We start from the raw sequence: 12,495 nt of genomic DNA, 5'->3' as shown, positions 1-12,495 counted from the left end.
GACCCTCTTGCTCTATGGCTCCCAGCCTCAGTCTGGGTTAGAGCCTCCTCTGGGATCCCGAAATAGCAGGTCGTCTCATCACACTACCCACGTCCTGTGATGATAATCTATTGAACTGTCTGGACATCGAGGTCAGCCTCTGGAGTCAGAGGAGTATTTTGTCTACCCGTCTAGCCCCAGGACCTGGCACATCGTTGTTGAGTAAAGTGAAATCCACTGTGCCTCCTGACCCACTGTATGTTGTTCAGAGCCTTTGGTGAAAGCTTGCCCTGGCCAGACCTCACAGGGCAGTGGCTGCAGGCCCCTGAGAAGATGCTGACTCTTCTCTGGAAGAGCATGGAGGCTCTGGGGCTCTTAACTGGAGTGCCTAGGAGCAGGGAAGGGCTGGGGAGTGGGCAGGGTGAGGGTGGGAACACAGAGAGTGACAGGGACAGGCAAGGGCCATAGAAGAGTTGGGGGCAGCAGACAGGTGCTGAGAGATGCCTGCTAACAGCCCAGATGACCAGGTCGTGTCCTTAGCTGAGGGTCTGGTGGGACAGGAAGGTCCCTGGGGCCCAGGAGGGAAGACAAAGCTGCTCCCTGGCCCGTTGGGCCCGCAAGCTTGGGCTGGAGCTGGTGTCCTTATAGCCCCACTCCCTGCCAGTTCTTGGGCAGGAGTGCATTTCTGCCAGGTGTGTGGGTGGGGAAGGGAGCGGGTGGGCCAGCTGTGGCAGAGCAAGCCCGCTTACTCTGTGTCCCAAGGGCTCACACGAGGGGCAGCAGGTGGAACTGCGGATAGACAGATCTTGGCCCGTGACAAGGAAGTGCTTTCTAACAGTGGCAACAGATCGTGTTTTGTTCACCTTGTATTTGCGTGCTTGGCACTGGCATGGCTCAGAGTAGGTCCTTGGGAAATGGTTTTTGAATAAATGGTTGACTGCTGACGTCTTATTCAGAAATGTAGTGAGCTGTCCGTTCCTGGATGTATTCAGACAAAGGCTGCCTTAGAGGATTGGGGTGTGTAGCTTTAAAATCCTTTCCTGCCAGGATACTGCATGGTTCTATAGTTCAGAAAAAGCATTTGGTAACTTCATTGTTGTGACGCAGGTGGGGCTTCAGACAGCCTTGAGAGGGCTAGGACACACACACACTCTCAGTCACTCAGCTGCCGCTCTCCACCTTTGTGGCTGAGCCTCAGCTGCACAGAATGGGAATGAGATGTGGACCTGTGGTAGACAGAGTTTCTAGAACGTCCCCCCAGAGGTGTCCTTCCCTAATCTCCAGACCCTCTGAATGTGATGAGGCATCGCTCCTGTGATTATGCTGTGCTGTGTGGCTCAGTGGACCTGAAGGCAGGGAGGTGAGCGGGCCTGACCTGGTCACAGCAGCCCTTAGTGCAGGGAGTGTTCTCAGGGGGTCACGGAGGGGGAGGTCAGAGATTCCAAGTGCCAGAGCCAGGCACTGTGCCAGGCTTAGAAGATGGAGGGCGCCATGTGCAAGAATCAGAGGGTGAGCCCTGTCCCATAGCCAGTGAGGAGCCAGGGCCTCAGTGTAGGGCCACATGCAGATGAATTCTCCAACCACCTGCATGAAAGCGGACTCTTTCCCAGGGTCTCCAGTTCAGAGGCTAGTGTGGCCAACCTCCTGGTTTTGGCCTTTTGATACCCTGGGCATGCATAGAGCCCAGCCGTGCCCACCCGGATGTTTCACGTATAGATCTGTGGGCCAGCGAGTGGGGGTTGCTTGCGGTCACCAGGCTCGTGTTTATCGTGCAGCCATAGAAGATAATGCAGGGCGCTCTGTTTAGTTTTTCCAGTTTTCTTAGAGACGAGCCTGATGGTTAGCTCTGGTTGTTCCAAGCACTTGCCTAGGGTGTCTGGACCCAATCTATTGTTAAACCTGTACCTTATCCCTACAAAGTCCAAATCCCCAGCCTGTGTTCACCTGTGATAATTTTGGAGCTCACCTGGTGACCAAGACTAGAGTCATCGTGGATGTCTTCAAGAAGGAGAAGTGAGGGGGGGTGGGGACCAGCTGGTGGCTTATTCGTGGGGGCAGAGGGATATGGTCATTTCTCGGATAAGCCTGGTGGCCTCTTGCCTTAAGCAGCCTTCTAACTTTCTGATCGTGGTTGGTGTTTTTTTTTTTGTTAATTTTCTTACCTGTTTGTCATCTTAGATATCGCCTTGCTTCTCCTTAGCAGGATTGGTCCTCAGGCAACATTGGCTGAGGCTTCTGGGGGTGAAGTCGGCAGAGGGATTAAAACAGTGGCCTGGTAGACAAGAGCGACATGGAGGCCAGAGTCTCACAGGGTCTGGCTGAACCTGTCAGAACATGAGAGGGAGCCCAAAGTAATGGCTCCTCTAGGTGTGAATATCTGAAAGATGCTAAAGTGGGAACCTCATCACTTCCGGTGAGTCTGCCTCTAAGGAATGATTGACAGGCATGAGTTGGCATCTTCCTTGGAATGGGATGTTTGACTCAGCTCCATGTGATGGATAGATGGCGGGCTCAGAAAAGCCTGACTGGATGTTCCTGGAGTTCATCCTGGGTTTCCTGAAAAACCCAGTATATCTGTTATGCAGGGTCAGGACCAGGGCAAAAACAGACTTCTGAAAAAGGACCACCTCCACTTTCCAAGTGTAAACAGCCTTGTCCCTGAGGAGGTGATAACACATATGGGCAGATAAGAACCAGAGAGCTGTGGCAAGCAGCGGATGTATAGACAGAGCAGGGAACTGTGGTTCCTGAAAAATGGGCTGTGGGTCTGTGAGAAGAGGTCTGGCCAAGGGCCAGGAGGAAGACAGCTGCTTCCGGGTCAGTCATAAGGTCTGTTTACCGATTTCTCCACAGCCTGTACTTGTCACTGGTGCCTGGAGAAGGGGGCAGGTGCTAGGGGCTCTGGAGGGTCACGGTTGTCACTGAGTCCTTCGCTGGTGGCTGTAGGCTCCGGTTGTGCTGGGATAGTACCCAGGACACTGCTGGGCCCCGTGGCATAGGAGGGCAAGCAGTCGGCTGGTTGTTGGCATTGGACATCATTGGGCAGCAGTGCTGGGTTCCCTCGGAGACAGAAAGAGACATGGGAGAGGGGAGTGCTGATGGTGTCATCTCCCTGCTGCTGAGCCTCCTGCCCAGGGATCCTAGAACTTACGGTGGTGTCATTTGAAACATTACTGATTAGTTAATGAGGAAGGTGAGTATTCACAAAACAGCCTTGCAAATAAGCATGAGCTCATGACAGTTTAAACCAACCTGTGCCTACTTCCCTAAGAGTTTGTGAAATCATCTTTTGGTGTCAAGGTGACAGGTCCAGAGGACCTGAAATTGATGCTGATCAGTTACTTTCCCATTACAGAGCTACAGATCTGTGCCTGAGCCAGCAGCAGGTGGAGGGTACTGCCAGGCTGGAGGAAGGAGCAGCAGGGGAGTTGGGGTGCCAGGGAGGTGGGACGCCGAGCGCTAGCTGCCTGGCTAGGACTTCATAGAAGTCATTTCACGTTGTGAACCCCTGACTCTTCCTTTTTGAAAACAGGAGGTGGACTGGCTGATTGTCACAGTCTCCTCTGGCTCCAGTGCCCCAAATGATCAACTTTGTGAAATGCGCTGTAATTGAGACTCTTCACAGGCTGGGACTCAGAGTTCGGCTTATCTGAAGACAGCATGCTGGCCAGTTTGACATCGTCCTCACCTCTTCTGCCCTCGGTGTTAGACCCCTGCTGCGTGGCCTGCGGTCTGTCTTCTGAGACATTTGCCTACTTACTTGCTCCACGTGCTGTGCAAACACAGCCCAAGCAGTTCTTAGTGGCTGCATAGAGGGGTGTCTGGGATGTTGCATGTGGAGAGACGTATGTGAGAGAAAGGCATGAATAATTAGAAACTTCTGAACGGTAGGGCCAGCACCGCTGATTAGTCAGAGCCAAATTCTCCTGCCATGTCCGTAACAGAGAGTCTTCATCACTCTCCCCGATTAGCTGCTGTTGTCTCACACTTTTGCATGTCCTTGACTTTTAGAAAGAAAAGTTTTAAGATGATTCGATCCCAGTCCCTGTCTCTGCAAATGCCGACACAGCAAGATTGGAAGGGTCCCCCGACAGCCAGTCCGGCCATATCTCCTGCAACCCCCGTGCTCCCCGGAGCCACTCCCCTGCCTGCGCCCGCACCCTATGCCGTGCCCGAGTTCCAGCGGGTCACCATCAGTGGAGACTACTGTGCTGGGGTAAGGCATCTCCGTGGGCTCTCTGGAGGCTGTGTGAGTGTTGCATAGCACGCCTTTTGCAAAAGCTGGGGTCCCTGGGGTCACGCCGAGACCCCAAAGCCTGGCTTGGTCTGTGAGTGTCTGGGAGATGGCGGGCAGATGTCTGGAGAGAAGGAGGGTTCTAGGCAAGGTGGTGGGTATGGGTGTGTGTCTAGGGTACTGCTGTCCTTGTGGGGAGGGCCTGGGGCTACAGGCTGGCACATCCAGTGGCCTGTAGTTTCCATGTGGTCTCTGAGCCCAGAACCCCGCTCTCTGTTCCTGTAGCCCATTGGAGATGGTTCCAGTTGGGGCCCTTCAGAGTTCTCAGATGTTGAATGGATTCAAGTCCTGGTGTTGATTGGTTTGCATGCCATCAGGTATTGCTGATTCAGCTCTTCCTCTGTGCCTGGACTCATGTTCTTAAATATAGGCCAGACCCTCGAACTGGGAAGAGACCCTCGAACTTGACAAGAATGTGATCAAGCTTGGTTTGCCCCAAGTCAGTTAACTCAGCCACTGAAAATGTGCTAATTTCACCTGGCTGGATGCTGAATTTTTATTGCTTCTTGAAGAGAAATATCACTTAGCTCCAGGTTTGGTTCTGCCTTCCTGGCCCTCAACCTATACTCATGCCTCAGTTGGCTTGTTATCCTCTCTTCTTTTTAACAGTACTCTTAGGATATACAGTGTATCTGAGAAGTGTGACTTATTACTTGTATTGCAGAGTGACTTATTACTCTTATACATTTTCTTCTATTTTAACAAAATCAATAGAAGATCTTTGCATATGGCTTATAACTTAAAAGGCCCCAGAATTATAGCAGTCCTCTAGCTACCCGATTCGCCTCCCCTGAGGCAGTTCTTGGTTTTGGTTTCTTATTTATTCTCACACAGTAAACTGTGTACCTACCGTGCTCATGGTTTCTATGCTCATGTAGTTGATTTATTTCTTTTTACACAAATGGTGGTTACCATACATTATACTGAGCCTAGGTTTTCCCTTAACAGTATATCTTGAAGATAACGCTATATCATTCTATCAAGAACTTCCTTGTTTTTTTTTTTTTTTTTAAAACAGGTGCAAAATATTCCACTGTGTGGATGAACCATACTTTAAGTTCCTTTCTATGGATGGGGATTTTGGTTGGATTGCAAATAGCACAGGCCTTGTTTGGAGATATCGCTTCGTGACCAGGAATCCATGGTGCCCACCCAACTTCCTGCATGTGGCAGAGTGGCCAAAAGGGAGAGTAGAGGGGGCTGAGGGCCAGCTGAAGGGAGGACATTGGCTGGTGTGTTAACCGGCTCTTTTCTATCAGTCTCCTTGTTGGCACATTGTAGGGCACGGAGCCTCTGAACCGGGAGACTGGTCCCCTGAGAGCCACCAGTTCGTAAGTGGCAGGCTGACCTTGCAGGTCGCCTTGGGCCCCATGGGTCTGCTGCCAGGCCTGAGGTGTGCAGTGGTAACAAGCTGGCTGGTCTGGTGGGATGCTGAACTCGTCTCTGATACCTCCAGGCCTGGCCCGAGCCCGTGCTGTGCTGAGTCAGTCAGTGCTGCAGATGACGTGTTTGGCTTTGTCGTGGGCAGGAACGTATTTGTCTCTGGTGTTGTCTGCTCACCTGAGCTCTCAGAAGCCATCAGAAGGTGTAAAATGGAGTTAATACCCCCTTATGGGGACATATGTAGTCAGGAAAGGAGAAGCTACTTCCTTAATAAAAAGCAACGGGGAAACAAAAGTAAAAGTAGAAACACATGCATGGAAAGATATATACCTTCCTCTGAGGGTAGAGTTTTAGCTGCATCTGAGATGATCTATTAAGACATCCGAAACAGTGATAAAAATGTTAAAATTGTCCGCTCCGGAAGGTAGATGCACAGGTGTCTGTCATCTTCAGTGCTTGTCTGTATGTTCACAACATTTCAAAACTAAAAGTGATTTTTTTTTTTCACTGAAGCAGAGTGGGCCCCAGCCTTCCTCCTTCTGTGCTCCATCTTGCCACCTCCCTTTTCCGCATCTCTTATCCCCTCTTATGAATGAGTGACTGTTCGGCTGTTTTCTCCCCCAACACGTTCAGGTTTCTGCCACACGCATCCTTCCCAACAGACAGAGATGAACACGTGCACTGGGAGGTGGGCATTTATCTCATTTGTCTCTGAGTACGAGGCAGCTCTGGGAAAGCAGAGCATCCTTGGGCTTTAGGAATCAATCCGTTCAGGGTCTGAAGTGTGACTTTCTGACTTTCTGTGATTTATCCTCTCTGGGTCTCTGTTTCCCCAGTGGTGAGATGAGTGGCAATGAGGACCAAAGTGAAACTTATGGAAAGGAACCATCCCATAAGCGTGTGTTGCTTGGGTGGATTGGGGTGACTGCCAGATGAATCAGAAGGCTGGGGTAGCAGACTGAGCACTCGGAAGGACCCATGTATTTTCTTAACTGATCATGATGATGCTCACTCCATCAGGGACACGGTCCAGGCTGGGCCTCTTCATGTGCTGGGTGCCGCAGCATCTGGCTTGTGGTTGATGTGCTGAGTGCTGGCCTGGGGTGTGCACATTGGAGTACCTGCCTCCCTCCCAACGGCCCCAAATCTCCTCCTGTGTTAGGGGGTTCCATGATTTGCCAGGAGGACTCCTAGGACTCAGCGCATAGCTGCACTCATGACTAGGATTTACTACAGTAAAAGGATACTGAGCAAAATCAGCAAAGGGAAGAGGTACACAGGGCAGAATCTGGAGGAGGCCAGAGGCAAGCAGCCCCTCCCAGTAGAGTCACCAGAATGCACTTAATCCCTCAGCGTTCACGTGTGACAGCACGTGTGAAGTGTCATCTTCCGCGGAAGCTCATTAGAGACTTAGTGGCTGAGATTGTTACCGGGGCTGGCTGCACGTCTGCAGGGCACACCCCTCAGTCGGAGGCTTGCAACAGGAAATCAGGCATGCAGCATACACCACGGTGTGTGCACAAACTGTCAGGCAGAGGGAGCCACTGTGCCCTCCATGGTGGGGATGCTCCTCAGACCCAAGTTCCCCGCTGTCTGTCCTGGGCCTACCTTGCGGCAGCTCTCACTAGGTCAGCGGCCTCAGGCCTGCTCTCTGAACTTTTTCCTGCAGATCACCGTGGAGGACTATGAGCAGGCTGCCAAGAGCCTGGCCAAGGCCCTGATGATCCGGGAGAAGTATGCCCGCCTCGCCTATCACCGCTTCCCGCGCACCACGGCCCAGTACCTGGGTCATCGGCGGCTGGACACCACGCCCCTGGAAGAGGGCCTCCCAGGTATGGTGCTGTGGCGGTAGCTGGGCTTCCAGCGGGGCACGGCCCGAGAGTTGGTCAGGATGTCTTACTGGCTGGATGTGTTTCCCTCAGATGGCTTCTCCTACGCTGATTTCTTCGCTAGTTTCCCAAGGGTTGATTCCGTGTGCACCAGGTGCCTTGCTTTGAGCTGAGCTGTACAAGTTGTGGGGAGTGGAGGGGCTGAAAGGCAGTCTCTGATCTTGGGAGATGGGCAGTCTCCGCCTGGATATTTAAACACAGTCAGACAGTAAATACCAAGTTAGTGGTGAGGTGCATGGATTGGGGGTAGGTAGAGAGGGTGTGTTCTCAGGGCAGGGAAGTTGGCTCTGGAGTCCAGCATACTCACATTCCGATCTAAGCTCCACTTTCTAAATACCTAAAGACCACTTTCTTGGGAAAGGAAGTTATTTCTCCAAACCTCAGTTTTTCAATCTGTAAAATGGGAATACTAATAATATCTCTCCTTTGGGCCTGTTGTGAGGATGAAACGAGAGAAAGCATGTGAAGTAGTTGGTGCATTTCCGGATCTAGTGCATGCTTAGTTGCGTCTGACTCTCTGTGACCCTATGGACTGTAGCCTGCCAGGTTCCTCTGTACATGGGATTCTCCAGGCAAGAATACTGGAGTGGGTTGCATGCTCTCCTCCAGGGGTTCTTCCTGATTCAGAGATCAAATCTGCATCTCTTATGTCTTCTGCATTGGCAGCCAAGTTCTTCATCACTAGAGCCACTTGGGAAGCCCCTGGATCTAGTGAGTGATTGGTACAGTAGTTATGTTGATGCTGTGGAGTTCAGGGAACAGGGGATCGGAGAAGGCAGGATGCTTTCCGGTGGAATCTGTTTGGCCTGTGAAGGATCCAGGGGCAGTAGGGGCTGTAAGTTAAGCAATGTGAATGAAGACAACAGGAGACCTCGATCGTGAAAGCTGGTGGTGGGGAATCAGATGAGGGCCTGGTGGTCTGTGCCAGCACCCAGGACCCTGGGTGGAGTTGGTGCCAAGATGTCTCCTCTCTGGCTTCTTTGAAGCTCTGAACCTGGACTTTGGGCATCTGTTACCACCTGGGGCTCTGAGTCTCAGGCCTCCCGGGCCCAGTTCCCTGTCTGTCTGAGGGTTGATCCCACTTGCTCCACTGTTGGCAGGCAGAAATGACTGTCAAAGGTGTACTTTATACAGAACAGAGTCCTGGGGGCCTGGGTGTGAGTGTGGTAAAGTGCAGGCTGTGGTTGACCCAGGCTTTTGGACTGCCAGCATCTCATGGGCACTGCCCCGCATTTGGGACTCATGCCTGATGGGGGTGTGTGTGGCATCTCTTTCCCTCTCTGTGCTGCCTTAGCCCCTGGGATGGCTCACGTCTGCTCCAGGGACAGTCTGTTCCGAGCTCTGATGGGAGACACTCAGCCAGCCGCTTTGCCTTCCTTCCTTCCTTCCATTGATGATTCCAGGATTTCCTCCTGCCTGTGCTGGCAGTGGACAGCCCAGACCCTATGCAGGGTTGGCTGATGTGCAGAGTTGAAGCCCCTAGTTCTACTGCTACTTAGCATAACCTGTTCCTTGGCCAGAACAGAGCTTGTCGAGAGCCAGGAAAACCCACTACAAGAGTGATGAGAATAACGCCCTATGATATATTTACACAGCATCTTCCTCTACCTGCCGCTGCAACCCTCACAGCAGCGCATTAAGGCAGGGCGTCATCCTCAGCTGAGCAGACAGGGTCGGGAGGTAAAGTCCCATTTTGCTCAAAGTCATAGCTGGGAAATAGCCAAGAGGTGTTTTCTGGCTCCTATGGACTGACAGCCCATGGTGTGGGGACAGACAGCTCTGTCTCTGGGGGCACAGGCTCCCTATTCTGTGCTTATGGGGAGGGCTGGCTTCTCCATCTTGCCCCTTGGCCGCCCTGGGCTCAGGAAGATGTGGAAGGACAGGAACAATTATATTCCCGCTGGGCAGTCCCAGATCCTGTCTGTTCTCTTATTAGGAGAAGATGCAGCTGCCTGTCTTAATAAGCTTCATGTCCCTGAACTACCCAGAAGATGGAAGCTCATTTCAATTAAGTTAAAAAGAAAAAAAATGAAGTGCCAGCTACTGGCCAGGGATGGTTCTAGGAAATGGGGACACAGCAGTGAACAAGATGAACATTTACCACCCAAGATAAAGACAAGAAGTCATCTTCAGTTCAGTTCAGTTGCTCAGTCGTGTCTGACTCTTTGCAACCCCATGAATCGCAGCACGCCAGGCCTCCCTGTCTATCACCAACTCCCAGAGATCACTCAAACTCACGTCCATCGAGTCGGTGATGCCATCCAGCCATCTCATCCTCTGGCGTCCCCTTTTCCTTTTGCCCCCAATCCCTCCCAGCATCAGAGTCTTTTCCAATGAGTCAACTTTCGCGTGAGGTGGCCAAAGTACTGGAGTTTGAGCTTCAGCATCATTCCTTCCAAAGAACACCCAGGGCTGATCTCTTTTAGAATGGACTGGTTGGATCTCCTTGCAGTCCAAGGGACTATCAAGAGTTTTATCCAACACCACAGTTCAAAAGCATCAATTCCTCGGTGCTCAGCTTTCTTCACAGTCCAACTCTCACATCCATACATGACCACTGGAAAAACCATAGCCTTGACTAGACGAACCTTTGTTGGCAAAGTGATGTCTCTGCTTTTCAATATGCTATCTAGGTTGGTCATAACTTTCCTTCCAAGGAGTAAGCATCTTTTCATTTCATGGCTGCACTAACCATCTGCAGTGATTTTGGAGCCCAAAAAATAAAGTCTGACACTGTTTCCCCATCTATTTGCCATGAAATGATGGGACCAGATGCTATGATCTTCGTTTTCTGAATGTTGAGCTTTAAGCCAACTTTTTCATTCTCCACTTTCACTTTCATCAAAAGGCTTTTTAGTTCCTCTTCACTTTCTGCCATAAGGGTGGTGTCATCTGCATATCTGAGGTTATTGATATTTCTCCCGGCAATCTTGATTCCAGCTTGTGCTTCTTCCAGCCCAGCGTTTCTCATGATGTACTCTGCATAGAAGTTAAATAAGCAGGGTGACAGTATATAGCCTTGATGTACTCCTTTTCCTATGTGGAGCCAGTCTGTTGTTCCATGTCCAGTTCTAACTGTTGCTTCCTGACCTGCATATAGGTTTCTCAAGAGGCAGGTCAGGTGGTCTGGTATTCCCATCTCTTTCAGAATTTTCCACAGTTTATTGTGATCTACACAGTCAAAGGCTTTGGCATAGTCAATAAAGCAGAAATAGATGTTTTTCTGGAACTCTCTTGCTTTTTTGATGATCCAGCAGATGTTGGCAATTTGATCTCTGGTTCCTCTGCCTTTTCTAAAACCAGCTTGAACATCAGGAAGTTCACGGTTCACGTATTGCTGAAGCCTGGCTTGGAGAATTTTGAGCATTACTTTACTAGTGTGTGAGATGAGTGCAATTGTGCAGTAGTTTGAACATTCTTTGGCATTGCCTTTCTTTGGGATTGGAATGAAAACTGACTTTTTCCGGTCCTGTGGCTACTGCTGAGTTTTCCAAATGTGCTGGCATATTGAGTGCAGCACTTTCACAGCATCATCTATCAGGATTTGAAATAGCTCAACTGGAATTCCATCACCTCCACTAGCTTTGTTCATAGTGATGCTTTCTAAGGCCCACTTGACTTCACATTCCAGGATGTCTGGCTCTAGGTGAGTGATCACACCATCGTGATTATCTTGGTCGTGAAGATCTTTTTTGTACAGTTCTTCTGTGTATTCTTGCCACCTCTTCTTAATATCTTCTGCTTCTGTTAGGTCCATACCATTTCTGTCCTTATCGAGCCCATCTTTGCATGAAATGTTCCTTTGGTATCTCTGATTTTCTTGAAGAGATCTCTGGTCTTTCCCATTCTGTTGTTTTCCTCTATTTCTTTACATAGCGGCAAGTGCTAAGGCGACGAAACAAAGCAGGGAGGGGGAGGTGAGATGCTGGGGCTGGTTGGGGTGGTTAGGTTTTAGGTCAGACAACCAGGACAGACCTCACTGGTGACTTTGGAGCCCCTGTGAGCTCCTGAGGTCAAGGACATTTTGCTATCACTCAGTCCTGTCTTTCAGACTTTCATCCCCCCCCTCTGCCTGAAGAAGACCCATATTGCCTGGAGAATGCTCCCCCCAACCTGGGCTACTTGGTCCGCATGCAGGGAGGCATCCTCTATGTGTATGACAACAAGAAGATGCTGGAGCGCCAGGAGCCCCACAGCCTACCCTACCCCGACCTGGAGACCTACACGGTGGACATGAGCCACATCCTGGCTCTCATCACGGATGGCCCCACGTAAGTCCCCTTCCCCCTCCATGACCAGGTGAGTCCACCTCTTTCTGCAGGAGCACTGCTCTGTAGAAGGGACCAGGGCAGGCCTTCTGCTCTGGGCTTTCCCTCAGTTAAACCACCGCAGAGAGGGCTTTGTGGGTTTCTCTCTTCCCAGTGCTTTTGGGCTTTTGCGACAATTTTTCTTCACAGACTGGCGTATTCTTCGAGTTGCTCCTGCCTGTGCCTTCCGCATGCACGGGTGTGGAGCTCCTGCTTGCCGGTGGCCACCTGTGCACCTTAGAATGATGGTCAGCCCTCACCCCAGGCCGGACAGCAGCAATGCAGAGAGTTACCAGCCCAGGGCTTTAGGGTAGATGGTGGGGGAGCCGTGAAGACTGTTGCTTCCGGTGTTGGTTTTTCCATGTTTCTGGAGCAGGGAGTGCAGGGAGCCTGGGAACTCTGAGCCACAACTCCCAGGATGCTTCTAGGCTTAGCTGGAGCTACCCTGGCAGGGAACTGTCTTCCTGAGTTCCGGCCCTCACTCCTCGGAGAGCATTTAAGGGAATCAGCAGTGGAGGTTGCGCATGAGTGCCCAGCTTGGGGGAGCAGAGGAAGCTGGTCACAGCTGAGGGACTTCTCTCTTGTCCTTCTGTTTGGGTTTTGCTGGGAGTTGGGTGACGCCAGTTTCTACGGGAGGAGAGTG

General features: G+C 51.2%; 1 protein-coding gene across 6 annotated transcripts in view; it reads left to right on the top strand.

The window, feature by feature from the left end:
• Positions 1–12,495, top strand: part of AMPD3 (adenosine monophosphate deaminase 3) — a 50,463-nt gene that overhangs the window by 19,675 nt on the left and 18,293 nt on the right. For 5 of the 6 annotated variants that reach the window (XM_070803686.1, XM_070803683.1, XM_070803685.1 and 2 more), the window contains exons 3-5: positions 3,991–4,195; positions 7,326–7,488; positions 11,597–11,816. In XM_070803686.1, coding sequence (XP_070659787.1) covers positions 3,991–4,195; positions 7,326–7,488; positions 11,597–11,816 — 588 coding nt within the window. The remainder of the gene's footprint in view (positions 1–3,990; positions 4,196–7,325; positions 7,489–11,596; positions 11,817–12,495) is intronic. The other variant, XM_070803687.1, reaches the window with a different exon arrangement.

This window comes from Bos indicus, chromosome 15, assembly GCF_029378745.1.
Source record: "Bos indicus isolate NIAB-ARS_2022 breed Sahiwal x Tharparkar chromosome 15, NIAB-ARS_B.indTharparkar_mat_pri_1.0, whole genome shotgun sequence".
NCBI lineage: Eukaryota > Metazoa > Chordata > Mammalia > Artiodactyla > Bovidae > Bos > Bos indicus.
Note: the sequence above shows the minus strand (reverse complement) of the source record. Positions and strands in the feature narration are given on the sequence as shown.